The sequence below is a fragment of the Eleutherodactylus coqui genome, chromosome 8 (assembly GCF_035609145.1).
Source record: "Eleutherodactylus coqui strain aEleCoq1 chromosome 8, aEleCoq1.hap1, whole genome shotgun sequence".
Classification (NCBI taxonomy): Eukaryota; Metazoa; Chordata; class Amphibia; order Anura; family Eleutherodactylidae; genus Eleutherodactylus; species Eleutherodactylus coqui.
The window spans coordinates 133,366,066-133,385,921 of NC_089844.1; the positions used below are offsets into that span (position 1 = coordinate 133,366,066).

A 19,856-nucleotide genomic window follows, 5' to 3' on the forward strand; every position below is an offset into this window, starting at 1 on the left:
CTGCCATCAGGGGAGAGTCGAAACACCCTCATACATACAGTATTAGGTGGTCAGCCAGTGCTGTCGAAACCGGTAGGTTTAGCTAATATCTAAGTGCACCTAACGTGTCGAGATCTCTATTTCTCTAGATATCAGTACATAATCTACAGACATGTCTATGCTCAGTTGTAGTCAACACCAATAGATCGTACTCTTGTAGACTACACAAGACTCATTGTCAGTTATATTGAGATTTTTACTGTTGATAATACAACTACGAATACCACATTTTCCTGACTATAAGACGCCCTATCTGACCCTCCTGCCTCTGTGCCTTATCACCCAGAGGCAGGGGGGTCTGACAGATCCAGAAACCCCTAACAGCCACCTTAATGATCCGGCATTATGCTGATCGATCATCAGGAGAACTTTACAGCCATACATACCATGGCTGCACAATCCTCCCTCCCCCTAGAAATCACTCAAGTATCCCCACCACACACACACACTCTGTGTGTGTGCATGCAGCAGAGCTGTATGTGTATGCTACAGAGCTCTGTGTGTATGTTGCAGAGTTGTGTATGCTGCAGAGCTATATGTTGTGCGCATGTACAATATTCGCGCAGCAGTGCTGTGTTTGTGTATAATGTGAACTTATGTGCTTGCGCCATTGTTTGAATGGACACACAAGGTTTGACAGGAGCTCACTGTTCACTGTTAGCCCCCCTTTCTATAGCAGAACACCAAAGTTAATGACGGTATCCTCTCTACTTTGTTAGACTCCCAGAGATGTTTAAATTAGTATGAAATATTTTTTCCTGTTTTCTGTTGTCTAAACCTGGTGTGCGTCCTATAGTCCAAAAAATATGGTAGCTTTTTCCAAGGTCATCAGTACATCTGAGATCAGTTATCAAGTGTCAGTCATAAAATGCTCAGATATCACAGTATAGTACGTATGCTGACTATGTGGCAGAGCATGCAGGCTATGAGATGAACTCAGCATTGAAGAAACAAGTTTTTGTATCTTTGGTGGATCTCACATATTTTGTCTCTATCAACTATCATGGCTGTTGGCCTATTATGAGCTGCAGAAGATCAGTTCTTTCCTATGATTCCATCAGTGATAGTAACAATATAATAAGACAAAAGTAGCTTTTAAATGTGCAGCTAGTTTGCCAGTCTAAGGCCGGCTGTCCACGGGCAATGCGGTATCTCGCGGCGAAGCTCCGTCACGGGAGCCGCCGCCCGGGAGCAGGAGCCGCCACCGAATCTCCGCCGGTCAGCGCTATCTAATAGGCTGACCGTGGAGAATCAGGGCAATTCGCAGCATGCTGCGAAATGCCCGCCGCGAGCGAAGAATTGCAATGATTCTCCGCTTGTGGACAGGTGCCAGCACTTTCCATAGCAATGGGAAGCATCGGCCGGCGTGATTCACCCGCGGGTTACCGCCGGCGAATACACTGCCGTGGACAGGGGGCATTAGGGCTTTTACCCACTTGCGTTTTCTTTAACGCTGCGATATCGCTGTGGTTTTTTCAATGGGACTTTCTAATGCTGAAATCATTGATGAGGTGCGCTAAACGCAAAAAAATAGAACAGACAGCGCTTGAAAGTCTCGGTGCCGGAAAGCGCCGTTTTCTAGTGCAATATCTGTGAGGCTCCCATTGAAATATATAGGAGCGTTATGCCACGGCTGTGTGAGAGCAGCATTAGAAAGATTTTTTTGATTGGCGGGGGTTTGAATGATGAGAACCCAACCAGTCGCTGCAACAAAGGGTATAAGAACTTTTTTCTATACTTTCTACATTCTACTGTCAGCAGATAAATGCTGATGGGAGCAATCTGGCAGTCAATGGAGGTCTAAACGTCCAGACCCCGACTGACCAAAACTTTTGCCATGACTTTATGACATCTTAGAATTTTTATGCAATTCTTTAATACTTTACAATTTCTTTAATCCGGGACCCAAAAGTCCTGCTGATTGGATGCTGAACAAAAATGGTCAACTATGCAGGAAACTGATAGTTTGACTTCAGAGATTCGGATTTCCTTTCTTCTTCTTCACTCTATACTCCAACCTTGTTCAGCATGGACAGTAAACAAAAAGGTTTCCTACGGTAGAGTGGAAACACAGCATTAGTCTGTGTTTTATCCGTGTCAGTACATCATGGACTTTGCAATGGCTAAGATGTACAGGAGACAAGAAGGACTATGTATAGGAAACTATGTATAATTGAGTTCTCCACTTTGGTTTTTTCCTGTTCAAGGAACACTGCCAATCAGCTGTAGTCTTGAACTAGGCAGCAGGTGTTCAATTTCCCTACAGCACTCCCACAGGAAAAATAAAGCATTACATTGTGCCCATTAAAATCAATGTGCTGTCTGTTGAATTCATAGATGTTTCATTTCCTCCACAGCAAGAGACAATCTATGTAGCCTTCCAGGGAGCCTGGCAGCAAGTGTTCAGTTTCTCTATAGCACTCCCGCAGGAGAAGTGAAGTATTTCATCATGTCCATTAAAATCAATGAGCCGTCTGTGCAATTCATGGACATGCCATGTGCTACAGAGCAAGAAACACTTTTTGTAGCCACTCTCTGCTATATGCTACGTGATGAAGGCCTCTATTAACTAAGAATTTTCTAATAGGGTATTTGGTGGGGTTGGAGAGGGTTACCAAACCAAACACAACCTTTATTTAATTTTTTTTTATAGAATATGACAATGGATGTTATAGTAAATGCTTTTGTCCCACCGTAGACTTCTACTTCACCTTGTCATCTAGTTTAGAAGCATTTAGGTATTATACAAATGATATACAACACTTTAGGGCATAAAGGGCGATTTATGTAAGGCGAAAGCATTGGGCATGTATGTAAATCACAATTACTCAGTGTTTTTAATTCGGAGCAGTTCCGAGAAGTACATAAGGCATGTTTGACAGTATGCCCATTCATTGAACTAGTCTGGTTAGTTTTCTAGCCATTTTTCCCCACGCGCTTTAAAACGAACACCGCCCACTTGTTCTCTCAATGTTCCTGTGCTAAGAATAACTTTCTTTAGGAGCTACGTATGTCATTCCTGGAACATGAGTTGAATGTCTTGGCTTGTTGGTGTAACTTATACATTCTATTGGGAATCACAACAACGTGGGGATTTGTCATTCCAACCGCAAGTAAGGTCAAATTATTTATGATTCTTTTTATTTTTTGCTGATTCATATTATAGGCAACTATAGATTACTAGCTCGTTACCTGCGACTTCGTGGAATTTGTATTTTTTAATGTAATTTTTTACTTTTCTCTGTATATTGAAACGTAAAAAGTTGAAGTAGTGAAAGGAACGTAATTGTAATATGCTATGTCAGCACAGTTGTGTACACTGCAAAATCTGTCTGTTTGTGTCCTACAACCCAGCTCTTATTTGTTATACTGCTGGGGTAAAATGAAATCTGCGCTGTGATTGGCTGCTATTTGTTATACAGCTGAGGTAAAATAAAAGCTGCGCTGTGATTGGTTGCTATGGCCAACACAGATTTTCTTCAAAATCTCAATCCATATCAATGTGTCTTTTGTTCAAGTTTTAATCCCAGGCAACGCCGGTACCCCTGCTGGCTTAATAATCGCATACGTGCGGCAACGACGTCTGCCCTCGTGTGTCTGCCCGTTTGGGGAGGCCTGGCTTATGATGTACAACCCCTTCCCTTTCTGCCTCGCCCCATGGACTGGCATTGGTGACAGCGGAGCGGAGGTGCATATGTGCATCACCAAATAAATCTGTCTTGTTGCGCTCCCTAGAGAACTCTATTGGGACGTAGCCTATGTCCTTCCTTAAGATACAAGCTATCTCCCTGCCAAATTTTAACAAACAGACAGTTACTTTCTATATCTATAATATTAGTAAATAAAATTAAAATAAATCTTGTTATTTGTATAGCGACAATTTATTCTGCAGCGCTTTCAAGTAATTTATTTATTACTCACCACCAAGCTGGGTGCTCATTTTACCGACGTCGGAAGGATGGAAGGCTGAGTCAACCTTGAGCCGGCTGCCTGAACCATGCAGGGCTTGAATAGTGCAGATAGTAAACACTATATCCATCATATGTCGAAGAGGTGACATAGAGTCAGTACACAAAGGTGACACAAATATTTTTTGGGATATATTTTTGAAGTTATACTCCAAAAATTTTGCTGCCCCAACTTAGAGACATGTGATCGGTTTGTTAAGCAGTGGCACCCAAGACCTTGTTTGGGGCTGTGGGGAGACGTCCACTATCTAATTTTGACTGGATGACAGTCATCAAAACGGTTATCACTTCTGTGCTTTCATACAGGCTCGGCTCACTCAGTGAATGGAGGAGGAGCGCTCCGGATATCAATTCCAGCTGCCCTCCTCCATTCACAGTAAACAGGCAGTCGTTGATAGATGAACAACTGCCTGTTTACACTGATGGATCGTCGTTTGATTTTTGTGCATGTATAAACTAAACAAAGAACAGTGTTTACACGGAACGACTGATTTGCACGATCCAGCGATAGACTGACCGATAATCGTTCAGTGTAAAAAAGCCCTTCGTTTTTGGCCAACCTTCTGGTCTGCCAGTGATTACTGTGCTACTACTCAAAGATCCAGAAGATGTTTATTGGCTGAGTATGCAGAAATGTGCTGGCAGCTGATGAAATAATTTAATGAAGGCATAGTTAGTGGAGTTGTGAAATGATGAAGCAATTGGAAATATCTGGTTTCCTGTCCGACAAGTCTGGGGAGTAAACAAAATCAAAATGTAAAGATGAGGGCCAAGGCTGAACCTTTATTAGTAATTGTTACATGGGTGGCATGGTTTCTAGTCTTATAGGGGTAGACTGGTGAAGAAAAAATTGGTATCCCAGTGCACTCTTTTTCCAGCTCCGTTTTGTGCCTTATTGGGAAAAGCTTTGTGGGAAAGGGTGCTCCAAAATTACCGCCAACATTTTGGCGTAAACTAAGCCAACTAATAGTTGGTTTAAAGTTAGACAGAGGTGTCTAAAGATGCAGCTGATTTATCATCCAGCATGAGCTACTATGATTAATCTGGTGCTTTTTAAGACAATCCAGTATAAGGCCGGCGGCACAGAAACAGGTCGGATTCAGCTTGTGGGAGTCCGTAGCGGAATCTGGCCCTGTGCCCAGCCGCATTCTTTCAAATCTGTGTTTTTCCCGTGCCGTCACTCGGCGATGACGCGGGTACCCGCGACCTTTTTGCAATGTCAATTGCAGATGCTCCACGGTTTGGACGGCATCCATTGACTTCAATGCGAACAAAAACAGAACTTGCTGCCATTTAATTTCCGCAAGCGGAAATCGCAATCAATGTCCGCTCATTTTTGTAATCCATGTAGAATGCTGCGGATTGTCCACGCAGGTGTTGATGGCGGATACAGCAAATCAAATCTGTGCCGTGTGCCGCTAGCCTAAATTTGTGTTATTAGACGGGTTTAGTAAATCTGCCCTATAGTGTATAACATATATTTGTATACTACTCTAAGAAAGTCATTTAAACAAAATGTATTAAAAATATCAATATTTGGTCTCCTTGCAGGTCAAGATGAAGGATTTTAAGCGGTATTGCACAAAGGCCTTACATCGGATGCAGAAGGGTCCAGGTTACACCTATAAAGAGCTACTGGTCTGGTTCTGTGATAACACCAATACTCATGGACCAAAGCGAATCATCTCTGAGGGACCTAAAAAGAGGATCATGTGGTTCATCTTGACCCTATTCTTTGTTTGCCTTGTCCTTTGGCAGTGGGGCATAGTCATACAAACGTATCTTTCCTATGGGGTTAGTGTGTCTCTCTCCATAGGCTTCAACGCCATGGTATTTCCGGCTGTGACCGTCTGCAATTCCAATCCTTTCAAGTGAGTATAATGAATCATATATTTGGTCACATCTATTGGATCTGTAATAGTAACAGGTTTGCCTGATATACTCCCCATAATTTTAGATACTCACGTGTTAAGCCGTACCTGCAGGATTTGGATGAGCTGGTTGCCACAGCTTTGGACCGGATACAGTTTTCCTCCCAAACAGACACTAGTGGATTGAACCCAGCAAACATAAGCCAAAACGTGACCATCGACCCAAGCTTGTGGAATAACATGCCACTGGTTGTCATTGACGAAAATGACCCTGAAAATCCATTGGTTTATAACATCTTTGATAGCACCACAGATTATTCTCGGGGTAATATGAGCAATGACAATGAAACAAACTATGCTGAGAGATTCAAAGTAGCCATTCAAATGGTAAGTGTTTGATATAGGTTACAGTATGGTTTCCACATAGTAACAGTCCATGCTTGTTAATTCTACATGATAACTTCATTGATCTCATTGATCTCGAATGTCATTTTAACCATTTCCAGAGCGCACTGCTTAGAGGGGTTGCTGTTGCTAGATACACCCTTTATAGGCACAAATCCACAAAAGTCCTTTAGACATTTCAATTCTTGAAAGCAACATTATAAAAGTCATATAAACAGGTCACTATAGTCAACAAGATGTCCCAGCCACAATGTTGTAAATGTGAGAGGTAAAAAAAAAAGCATGGGGTGACCTCAGCCTTTGCTACTGTTGTCACCATAAATTGGTAAATGGTTGCACTTGTCTGAAACACGATGTGATGTTATAAAACATTTTCTCATATAATTGTGCTTGTAAACCTTCACTTGTGCCTGGTCTGAGTGAGCAATTACATTACTTTTTGCTGGTGGAGTCACTGTGTACATACATTACATTACTTATCCTGTACTTATCCTGAGTCACATCCTGTATTATACTCCAGAGCTGCACTCACTATTCTGCTGGTGGAGTCACTGTGTACATACATTACTTATCCTGTACTGATCCCAAGTTACATCCTGTATTATACCCCAGAGCTGCACTCACTATTCTGCTGATGGAGTCACTGTGTACATACATTACTTATCCTGTACTGATCCTGAGTTATATCTTGTATTATACTCCAGAGCTGTACTCACTTTTCTGCTGGTGGAGTCACTGTGTACATACATTACTTATCCTGTACTGATCCTGAGTTACATCCTGTATTATACTCCAGAGCTGTACTTACTATTCTGCTGGTGGAGTCACTGTGTACAAACATTACATAACCTGCACTGATCCTGAGTTACATCCTGTATTATACTCCAGAGCTGCACTCACTATTCTGCTGGTGGAGTCACTGTGTACATACATTACATGTACTGCCCCTGAGTCACATCCTGTATTATACTCCAGAGCTGCACTCACTATTCTGCTGGTGGAGTCACTGTGTACATACATTACTTATCCTGTACTGATCCTGAGTTACATCCTGTATTATACTTCAGAGCTGCACTCACTATTCTGCTGGTGGAGTCACTTTGTACATACATTACTTATCCTGTACTGATCCTGAGTTACATCCTGCATTATACTCCAGAGCTGCACTGACTATTCTGCTGGTGGAGTCACTGTGTACATACATTACTTATCCTGTACTGATCCTGAGTTACATCCTGCATTATACTCCAGAGCTGCGCTCACTATTCTGCTGGTGGAGTCACGGTGTACATACATTACTTATCCTGTACTGATCCTGAGTTACATCCTGTATTATACTCCAGAGTTGCACTCACTATTCTGCTGGTGGAGTCACTGTGTACATACATTACTTATCCTGTACTGATCCTGAGTTATATCTTGTATTATACTCCAGAGCTGCACTCACTATTCTGCTGGTGGAGTCACTGTGTACATACATTACTTATCCTGTACTGATCCTGAGTTACATCCTGTATTATACTCCAGAGCTGCACTCACTATTCTGCTGGTGGAGTCACTGTGTACATACATTACATGTACTGCCCCTGAGTTACATTCTGTATTATACTCCAGAGCTGCACTCACTATTCTGCTGGTGGAGTCACTGTGTACAGACATTACATAACCTGCACTGATCCTGAGTTCCATCCTGTATTATACTCCAGAGCTGCACTCACTATTCTGCTGGTGGAGTCACTGTGTACATACATTACTTTTCCTGTACTGATACTGACTTACATCCTGTATTATACTCCAGAGCTGTACTCACTATTCTGCTGGTGGAGTCACTGTATACATACATTACTTATCCTGTACTGATCCTGAGTTATATCTTGTATTATACTCCAGAGCTGCACTCACTATTCTGCTGGTGGAGTCACTGTGTACATACATTACTTATCCTGTACTGATCCTGAGTTACATCCTGTATTATACTCCAGAGCTGCACTCACTATTCTGCTGGTGGAGTCACTGTGTACATACATTACATGTACTGCCCCTGAGTTACATCCTGTATTATACTCCAGAGCTGCACTCACTATTCTGCTGGTGGAGTCACTGTGTACAGACATTACATAACCTGCACTGATCCTGAGTTCCATCCTGTATTATACTCCAGAGCTGCACTCACTATTCTGCTGGTGGAGTCACTGTGTACATACATTACTTTTCCTGTACTGATACTGACTTACATCCTGTATTATACTTCAGAGCTGTACTCACTATTCTGCTGGTGGAGTCACTGTGTACAGACATTACATTACTTGTCTTGCATAATACAGAATAGATCTATCTATCTGTACTGGTAAATAAATGAGGTAAAAGGTAGATGTACCAATGCCCCTTGCTCCTACACCATGTAAGTGTCCCCGTGAAGACAGACAAGCTACTACACATGACACGAGCATGTCAGTCATCAGATTTGCTTAATCCTTGTAAGGCCTCCTTCCCACGAGCGTGACGGGCTCCGCCGCGTAATATTCCGCTGCGAAGCCCGTCACGGCGCCCCCCAGAGCCCCTATACTTACCTGCGGGAGATAGCGTGAAATCGCTTCCCCGCCCACCGCCGCCGCGTCACCGCCCGTCACCGCCCACCGCCGCCGCGTCACCGGCCGTGTCACGTGCACGGCCGGCCGTGTCACGTGACGCGGCCGGCCGCGTCATATGGCGTCATATGACGCGCGGCGGTGGGCGGGAAAGCGTTTTTTCACGCTATCTCCCGCTGGTTACAGCGGGAGATAGCGTGAACGGACGGCTTCCATTGACTGCAATGGAAGCCGTCAGTGCGTACAGCCCGTCCTCACCCGCAGAAAATAGAGCATGCTGCGGGTGAGGACGGGAGAAATCGCGGTGCGTAATTCCGCGGTGGAATTACGCATCGTGAGCATTGTGCTATTAGGTTCAATAGAACCTAATAGCTGCGGGCAACGCAGCGGATTTTTTCGCCGCGAATTACGCGGCGGAAATCCGTTCGTGGGAAGGAGGCCTAAAACTCCGTTGGCGGACGGCTAAAAGAAGGCAGTAAACAAATAATTGGAACATAAGAACATCAAGATACAAAGTATCCATTCTGTATCAGTTCCTGGGAGGTTCTAGCCAGATATTTTATGCCTGTTACTTTTATACAGAGTTGCTGTGTCACACAGTAAGGCCCTATCCCCATTAGGATCCCCCTACTGACGATTGTTGGATATGTGACTTGTGTTGGTATAGAAGTCTGAGATTTCTATTACTGATTCTAGATTTTGTACCATTTTAACCCTTTCCAATCCAATTTGTATCCTGGTTTTCCTAGGGGGCTTACTCTTTTTTTGCCGTTATACAACGGCGCTATATGCTGGCTAAAGCCAGTACTGCATGAGGTGACACATTGGATAGGCTCCGACAGCAGAGAGGCTGGCAATATACAGTAAGAGAACCCCGACGGACGTCTTATAACATCGGAGCTGTACAGACTTCTTGATGTGACAATTTGAGGAATTTGCCCTTTCAGCGGAATTTCAAAGCGGAACTGATGTGGAAACTAAAAAGAAGTGACATGTCACTTCTTGATGCGGAAAAGCATAGAAATATGAATTTCCATGGTTGAATTCTGCACATAGATTCGACCAAAAAATATTGTCAAAAAGACGAAGATTTTAGAGGCGGAATTCATGTAGAATTTTTCTGCGATGAACTCTGCCGTGTGAACCTACCCAAATAGTATTCGTCACCAGCACTGACCATTAAAGTGGAAAGCAACCTGAAAAACACCTGCACTACTCAATTTAAACAGGTACCAGCAGTCATTTTCATTCCCCTGGTCCTGTGAATAGCTTATTCTAGCTAATCATAACTCTACATCATGTAGTGTACAAAAGTGGAATTTCCCGTTAGATGCTCAGATTGCTATCATAATACCTACTGCTTCTGAACAAACATTAAACAAGACTAGAAAAAATGTTTGCTTTTTTTCTAGGAACAGTGCCACTCTAGGTCAGTGGTTGCATCGGGTATTGCAACTCAGCCTCATTTACTTAAATTACCCAAATTATTAAAGGGGTGATCCAGGAATTGCACAAAATGGTCACTGTCCATGTAGGCTGTAAGAAACGCATCCTAAAATGGGTTGAATTCATCCCTAGACCAGAAGAGAAGTGGATAGGGCCAGAGCTGCAGATTGGGGAAGAAACTTAACGTCACACTGTCCTTTCCTTTAAGGGTGCATTTACATAGATGAGTGTAATATTGGAGAAGCTTGGACCAATATCACACTTGTAAACCCACGATTTTTATGCAACTGCAATGTGTTTTTGCAAGAAACATTGCTGCGCTGGACTCGTGTGAAAATTGCATGTCATTCCCATTGTAAAAATAGAAAATCGCATCACACTTGCATGACAGTTGCATTAATATGCGAGTGCAATGCACTTTATTTTTGCTTCCATAGTGAACAATGGACGGTTCGTTCATATTCGGCTTACCATTCAGTCCAACTGGGACAGAAAGTGTTTCTTTAGGCTCTTTACCCTACCCCTCTAGAAATAGATTAAATCCGTCCTAGTACCGGTTTCTTAAAGGCTACACAGACAGTGGCCATTGTGTTCAATTCCTAGACAACTCTTTTAAGGGGTCAGACACTGATTTACAGAGAAGCCAGGAGGTACTAGAGAGAGTTTTCTTGCTACTGGGGGAGAGCTATTCTGCATATTTTTTCCCAGAGAGCTTTGCTCTAAAGATGAGTTGGATCTCCACAAGGAGAATTAGTACCTTTCATGTAATATCTCCTACTATGCAAACAATACATTAACTTCTTCTACAGTGCTCCAATGGTGGGACGCAATGTGAATACAGGAACTTTACCAGTGGCATTCAAGCTATACGGGAATGGTATATCCTGCAGTCTTCCAATATCTTCTCACAAATAGGCCTACAAGAGAAGATTGAAATGGGCTACCAGGCAGAAGACATGATCCTCACCTGCATGTTCGGAGGGGAAACCTGCAGTTACAGGTAAATTAATGACATTCACAAAAGTAAAGACCCAAAGTGAGGGTTGGTTTTGGTGGATGTATTGACCTTGGTGGCAGTGATAGCAGCTTATAATATCTACATCTCTCTATGTGACTAATACATCATCAAGGGGGCTGGATGTTTGGCTCATTTTAATAACTAAGCCAACCCCCTTCTCTGTTCCTTCCAATGTAGAGACAAAAGGGGCAGGCATTATTATTATAATGAGCTGAATCTCCAGCCCCAGATGTAACGGGCACAGAGAGAGGGGCCATGCCATGTGACCTGGGGTAGTTACTGGGCTGGAAGTGGAGGTTCCAACACCGTGGGTCCATGTCAGTATTTAGGCTCCCTGGACAATCCCTTTTACATCGACCAATTCTCTGCTCGTTTATTGCCGATGAACAATTTAACATGTCGATTGACCCTTGTCACTGCCACTCGTCATATGAGGCAGAGGATTACTAGTATGGTGATGAATGATTGTTAGTACGATTGTTTGTCTCTATACAGATTGCATTCATTGGGGCACATCTCTCCATTTACATCGGGACATGTGACGCCAACGAGCAAGCATTTGTATCCCTACATAAAGGATCCTATCAGCGTTTGCTCGTTCTTTGGCTCCTCACATACATATTCAGTTCGGCTGATGGTCGGGCAAACAATTTGTGTAAAAGGGTCTTTAGATATATGAGATTTGAGAGCAGGAAATGACATACAAGTATATGTACTAAAATTACATGAATTATTCTTGCTAACAACATATATTGTTCCCTCAAATCTATCGATGCGCTCTTTGTTTGGTGCAAGCTCATTGAAGCATCATAAAAAAATATATATAGAAATCGCTTTTGTTCACTAAGTACAATGTCATAGAAAGAAGGAGAGAGACAGATTACTTCAAAAGCAGATCACAAAATATATTACTCAGTCTATTCATTCACAGAACAAGCGTATACTGCGTACTACAAGTGTTATAAGAGGTGCCAAGGCAAGTAGTGTCCTAGAAGGTGCCAAGGTACCATCTTTATTGATACAGCTAATATTTTAATTGCCTGGTAAAGTAGGGAAAAGTCATCTGAAACCATCTCAGCCATTCAGCTGAGCTCCATAGGCTCATGTCACATACTTGGACTTATATAAATACTTGTTTGTTGCTAGTCTAGGCCTAACCGGTATGAAGAAAAAATGTAGTAGAAAACCATCTGGGACACTGAGGTTTTCAGTGGCCAAAAGTTGGGGGTGTATTAACCCTTTCCAATCCACTGTCTGACGTCTAAAGACATTCTGATTGAAGGCTGTACAGCTCTGATGTTGGACGACATCCGGCAGGGTATTCTTACTGTATATTACTGGCCGTTCTGTTGTCGGGGGTCTCTCCAGCATGTCCCATACAGCAGTACTGGCTCTAGCCAGCAGATGGCGCAATTATATAATGGCAGAAAGAGAAAGCCCCCTAGGAAACTCTGAATCCAAAATTGGATTGCAAAAGGTTAACAGGTTCGTAGCATGTATTCTGGAGACACTGACTACTCAAAGTCAGCGCTCAGTTGTCTTAGGTATTATATCTTTCATCATATTATTTGGGTATTATAAATTCATGATAGAGTCCCCAAAACCTTTTTTGTGAACTACTTGCATAGCCATGGAAATTTTTTTTCTCTAGAATTCTGTATTAATATCTAAGCAAACAAAAATAATGATGCGCTCCATCCCATGAGGCATTTTATATGTATTGACAGTATGGTTCCTCGCAGTGCACCATATGGTAGCATATAGGACATGTCACCCATGTCCAAAATGCTGTTCACAGGGAACCCCTTTTCCACTGCAACCTTCAAAGCTGTCATTTGTAATAGCAGGAAGATTCTTGGCAAGCTTTTTGTTTGTGGTTTATGTCCACAGCATTGCCATATTCATGAGTTCCCAGGCTGTATAAATTGCTAAAGTCTTCAGATCTGAAAACCATCTGATCTACTGAAAAGTTTTCAGATCCTATTAACTTTATCTCCATGAAAACAGCCTTAGGGTCCAAAGGAATGATTCCCATTATGGAATGATATTGGTAGAACTATAAGATAACTTTCATAGGAAACCTTGACTACACTATAGCATTAGCTCAATCAGTGGGCAATAAGGAATTTTTGTAGGCTTAGTAGGATTTGATGGAAGTAGTTTTATCTTGAAATGTCCTTCCTTGGCCAGGTTTGCCCGAGTGATGACAAGTCCCTCTTCCTACACACCATATTGTAATGTTTTTACCCTATTAACATATTTTCCATGATTAGACAATGCTCATTGATATAGGGGGGGTGCAGAAGTGGCAGTCACACCCTGGTCCTGGTGTCTAAAGGGCCAAAGACCTCTCGGTCACATGAAAAGACACCAGTATTATAAATGGCACTTGGTAGGTTGGGGCCATGCTACAGATTTTGTATTAAGGCCTGGTTGCTTATGCACTAAACATATTTCACCCTCTACTGGGTGAGACATATAGAATGATTACAATGAGTAGAGTCATGAACATGAGTTTACCATTTCTCTGCTGCTAGCAGGGGGTAAACTTTGCTACAAAGTCTACTTGATGACAGGTAGGTTTTTAATTAAATTAAAATAGTAGATTGTAAATCGTTGGGTATGAAGTAATACGAGCCTTTTCTCTTGCAGAAATTTCACCCATATTTACCATCAGGACTATGGAAACTGCTATATCTTCAACTGGGGCCAAGAAGGTCAGGAGCTAAAGTTTTCTACTAACCCAGGACCAGAATTCGGTATGTGTGACTGGTAACTTAAAGGAGTTGTGCCAAGAGAGAAACTTATCTCTCTGCTATGGGATGGGGATATAATTTTGATGGGTGGGCGTCTGACCTCTGGGCCAACACCAGTTCTTAGAAAGGGGGAGGTTGAGCATGCGCACAGCCGCTTCATTCATGTCATTAGAAGTGCCAGCTGTGGATTTTCCCCTAATTCGCAACAGATCTGCCTCAGATGGCTGTAACCTCATGCAGTCTTCACAGTCTTTGTCAACACACTATATTCCTTTTGATAAATGCAGCACAACAGTGAGGACCGCATGCAATTTCCTAGGAATGCACCCTTTTTTTCCCCCAACACTTCAGAAGTATCTATTCATTGAGTACAGTTTGTATTTGGTACTGTATCTATGCAACAACCTCAGGTACCATAGCTATGTGCTAGTTTCAGATCTGGTACCATATCTATGCAGTAAATTCGGTTCTGGAATCGTATCTATATAGTGAGCATGGTTCTAGTACTGCATCTGTGTGGTAAGCTCTGTTCTGTCCTTATATCTGTGTATTAAGCTCATTTCTGTAACAATAATTATGTAGTAAGCTTCGTTCTGTTACTGTCACTAGGTGGTAAACTTAGTTCTGTTACTGTATCTATGCAGAAAGCTTTGTTCTGATACCGTATCTATCTAGGAAGCTTGGTTTTGGTTCTGGTATTGCAACTGTACAGTAAGTTATTACACGTCTGGCACTTCCACCTCCAACATTGCAGTCCGATACGGAACAAGAGGCAGCGATGCCATTGATTTCAGTGGGAGTGAAGTGCGGTGTGACACTTCCGTCTCCAATCCCAATGATAACAGCCTGCCCGGCTGCACTGACAGCAACGAGACGATCAGCTGATTGCTGTGAATCATGAGTGGCGGGTCTTCTGTAATCAACTACTATTGACCTATCCTAAGAGCAGATTATCAATGGGATTTGCCTGGTAGACCCCTTTAACTGCAGCTCAGTGAAAATGGAAGCCCCTGTGGTCATGTACAGATAATAGAATTAAAAAATCTACGTTCAGAAAATAATGAATTAATTTGAAAATGGAAGATGTTTCACTAAGATATGACGGCCTTCTTAGTGACAGGCACGTGTATTTTAGGCTGTGATTGTTATTATATTTTGGTTTAATGGCAGTGTCCATGATGACACGAGATGAGGCAAAACAGCTTGGAGCATGGGTGTTGGTAAAAATGATTTCAGGGACAAACAATTGGCCATGGGCAGACTTAATTATAAGTAATTAATTTGTCCTGGAATAATTTTACATAATAAGTTAGTAGTAGGTCAGTAATGGGCGGGAGAGATGGTTAAAGCAGCTTACCACCAAACATCTCCCTCTCCGTATGTTTCTCCTCATAGCTTAATGCTGTTTATCAATAGTGAGTCCAGATAAAAGGAAGAAAGCTTTACATATGATAGATACAAGTCTTGGAGATGCAAATACTTCTTTGCTGTACTCTATAGTTGCCATACTGCCGGACATTTTTTTTTTTTTAAATCTAGAAGATGAAAAACCAGACCAGGACAGGTCCTACTTATATGTGACCTTACCTGCTTAGATGTGACCTTGCCTGCTTTCAAGGAGTTGAGTTCCTTTCATAGTCTCACAAAACATCACTATCCTGAAGAAATAAGAACAGTACAGCAGCCATTAGTAATGCATCCAGGCACCAAATACTTGACTTTCCTCGTTCTTGTAGTCTTCTTCACTCCTGGAACCCTCATAGACAATGTCCTCTGATATCAGCCCTGGCATGTGGATGTTCTCAGTCCTGCCTTCCAGACGTAAAGACAACTTCAAGCTGCAGAAACGAGGAGAGGTCAAGATCTGGTCTGGGATCTGTATTTATTTAGGAGGTCTGTATTCATTTTGGGGTGTGATGTAGGGAATCGTATGTACACATGGGACTCAATTGCCTTACGTTGGGGTCAACCCTATACCAATGAGCAGGGTATATGTAGAAATGTTTTACACAAAGCACTTCACACATAATTGATTTACACTGTCAACACTTTCACCAGAGTCAGGAGTGTAGCTAAAATAATCCTCTGTCACATAAGAAGATACCAGTATTGTAAAAGATGTGGAATATGAAGCAATTTATGGAAGGTTTTTTACAACATTTCAGTTGAATAAACAAATGCTTCACCAAATGTATGATAAAGAATAATATGGCAATAACATAAAACAGTATTATTTGTATAGAATTAAAACAGTTAACTAACAATCGATAAATGCTGTAACTCCGTTTGTACCCTACAAATAGGATGTTCTTAATATTGTGCACGCAATGTAGAAGTATCACAGTTAACCTTTTGCAATCCAATTTTGGATTCAGGGTTTCCTAGGAGGCTTTCTCTTTCTGTCTTTTTTACAATGGCACCATCTGCTGGCTAGAGCCAGTACTGCAGTATGTGACATGCCAGAGAGGCCCCCGACAACAGAGCGGCCGGCAATATGCAGTAAGAATACCCTGCCGGACGTCATCAGACATCGGAGCTAAACAGGCCTCAATCAGAATGTTGAAAAATGTCAGACAGTAGATTGGAAAGGGTTAATAAATAGTTTACTCCGGCTAAGGGTAAATAGCTCCACAGATGCTGGTTGAAAATAGGAGTCTCCTCTAAAGTACCCTTTTTTCCGTGTATAGGATGCGTTTGCTTTGACAGGTATTTTTCTCAAAAATCGCACCGCGTCTTATACACGGGATGTATGTTTTTGTTGGAAACAATCCAACGAACGCTTACATGAATGTCGGCTGCAAGGTACCGCTCACAGGTGTGCGGGGGCCCTTAGAGCTCTGTCACAGTACCGGAGCGGGGAGGCAGAGCAGCAAAAAAATGCAGCGTCATCCCACAGGCCAGGAACAGCACCTGCCTTTTATACCAGCACCCACCAGCCAATCAATGGGCTTCTCACTCTCTGTTAATCCACAGCAGCAAAGTTATAGTAGAAAACACAGCCATGTGACAACTCTGAGGGTTCTAACAAGAGCATATATAAAGCCCAGCAATATATATGATGTGTGTGTGTGTGTGTGTATATATATATATATATATATAACTCTTTACAGTATTCTACTTGACATATGGTAGAGGCGGGCACTGTTACTGAATTTGCATTAGGGCTCGAGAGCTTTAAAAGGGTATTTTCAAAATTTTCCTCACATTTCTCTTACTGCCCTTATTCCAAGCGTCCATCTAAATTGTCAAACTGAACTCCAGCCCCCTTTTTTACCAACTTGCGCTATTGCTGCTTTCCAGCCAGCTTCACATTTCCACATTGTCATTTAAAATGGCCATCAGAGAGTGCAAATAACGACATCAACCCTAATGCTCCATTGCCAGTCACTGATGAGTGCTTATTCACAGTTCTATAAACTGTGTCGTCATTACAGAATTTGAAGGCACTGAGCATGCCCGACCAGTAAAACAGCGGGGCCTACAGGTCATAACCATTGGATACTAATAAAGACCTAAGCAGGGTGGGGAGAGCACAGGTAAAGCCAAACAAGTTATATATATATTGCAAAATGACATGTTCTCAATTTATGGAGCATATGACTTTCACTTCGCTGGAATACCCTTTAAGTAACGCCTCTACACAGAGTTGTATTAATCTATACAAGCATTAAAAATGAAACAAATCACAACTAAAAGTTCTTTTTAATGTGTTAAAATACAAAATGGAAATGAAATATGTGATCTGAATGGCATCCAGAAATAGTTGTCCAGTAAAGGAGTCTTTATCTCTTCTCGGCTCCTGTGTTCGGTGCTGCTGCCCAGAATACATCAATGTTCTGACTGTTTACAGCTCCACAAATAGACTCTCCTGTGTCTACTTCTGTTACTCAGCAAGTAGAGTGTAATTTTTTGTGCAAAAGTTTTGGGCAGGCGTGGAAAAAATGCTGCAAAGTAAGAACGCTTTCAAAAACAGTGTTGACAGTTTATTTTTGTCAACAAAATGCAAAGTGAATGAACAAAAGAGAAATGTAAATCAAATCAATATTTGCTGTGACCGCCCTTTGCCTGCAAGACAGCATGGAATCTTCTAGGTCCACTTGCACATAGTTTTTGAAGGAACTCGGCAGGGAGGTTGTTCCAGACATCTTGGAGAACTAAGCACAGAGCTTCTTGCTCAAATCCTTTTGTATCTTCATGTAATTTTAGACAGACTGGATAATGGTGAGATCAGGGCTTCTATGAAGACCATTTCAGGCCAGGCATCCTAGAACAGTAGATGGGCATACCTGGGTCCACCGATTTCTGCCAGTTCTGAGCTGATGGCACTGCTGGACATCTTCCAATTCAAAGGAAAGTCTATAGTCCTCAGTGTTGCCTGTTTCTTTATGCTTCTTCAAAAGAGCTTGAACAGCACATCTTGAAATCCCAGTCTGCTTTGAAAACTTTCCCTGAAGAGGACCTTACTGATGCAGTATAACTACATTGTGTCTTGTTGCTGTGCTCAGTCTTGCAATGGTGTATGGCCTGTGACATGAAACTGTCTTCCACAACCTCGCCTTTTTAGCAGAGTTTGGCTGTTTCTCTCCCAGTTTTCAGCCTCCTGCACAGCTGTTTCTGTTTCAGTTAATGACTGTATTTCAACCTACATATGAAAATGATCAGTATCATCTGTTTGGTATAATTGATTAATTGTATACCCGACTATAATCCTACAAAATCTGGGACTGTGTACAAATGTACCTAGAAGAACTGATGCTGTTTTGAAGGCACACACACAAAATGTTGATTTGATTTCCATTTCTTTTTTGTTCTGTCACATTGCATTTTGTTAATTGACAAAAATAAACTATTAACACTTCTATTTTTTCAAAACATTCTTACTTTGCAGCATTTTTATCACACCTGCCTAAAATTATTGCACAGTACTGTATATTAACCTCATAAAACTGCTATACAGTAGTACTCTAATAATAATGCCATAAAATACCATAGTAATAAGCCATACAGTGGCCACAGTAACAGTTCAATACGGTGCTCAAATAACACTACCATAAATTGGCCAATTAGAAAAACCATTAAGAGGACACATAATAGTGAAGTAGAGAACCCATATAATAATGCACTATAATGCCTAATTCACAAAACTATATACTGTTCAAATGAAAGTGTCATGCACTCACCAAATGATAGTGCTAAATCATAGAAGAGTAGAGTTGGAAGGGACCTCCAGGGTCATCTGGTCCAACCCCCTGCTCGATGCACAATTCACTAAATCATCCCAGACAGATGTCTGTCCAGCTTTTGTTTGAAGACATCAATTGCAGGAGAACTCGCCACCTACCATGGCAACCTGTTGCACTCATTGATCACCCTCACTGTCAGAAAGTTTTTTCTAATATCTAATCTGTGCCTCCTACCTTTCAGTTTCATCCCATTGCTTCCAGTCTTTCCTTGTGCAAATGAGAATAGGGCTGGTCTCTCAGCACCGTGACAGCCCTTCAGATATTTGTAGACCGCTATTAAATCTCCTCTCAAGCTAAACATTCCCAGATCCTTTAACCGTTCCTCATAGGACATGATTTGCAGACCGCTCACCGCCTTGGTAACTCTCCTCTGAACTTGCTCCAGTTTGTTGATGTTTTTTTAAAGTGGAGTGCCCAGAACTGGACACAGTATTCCTGATGAGATCTGTCCAAGGAAGAGTAGAGGGGGATAATGACCTCACGTGATCTAGACTCTATGCTTCTCTTAATACATCCCAAAAT

At 42.0% G+C, this 19,856-nt stretch overlaps 1 protein-coding gene across 2 annotated transcripts in view; it reads left to right on the top strand.

Annotated features, from left to right (window-relative positions):
* Positions 1–19,856, top strand: part of SCNN1B (sodium channel epithelial 1 subunit beta) — a 48,601-nt gene that overhangs the window by 11,293 nt on the left and 17,452 nt on the right. Inside the window, exons 1-5 of one of the 2 annotated variants that reach the window (XM_066576415.1) lie at positions 3,025–3,152; positions 5,559–5,878; positions 5,965–6,265; positions 11,127–11,317; positions 13,988–14,094. In XM_066576415.1, coding sequence (XP_066432512.1) covers positions 3,075–3,152; positions 5,559–5,878; positions 5,965–6,265; positions 11,127–11,317; positions 13,988–14,094 — 997 coding nt within the window. In that variant the 5' untranslated portion in view covers positions 3,025–3,074. Of the gene's footprint in view, positions 1–3,024; positions 3,153–5,558; positions 5,879–5,964; positions 6,266–11,126; positions 11,318–13,987; positions 14,095–19,856 lie in introns of those variants that run through there. The other variant, XM_066576416.1, reaches the window with a different exon arrangement.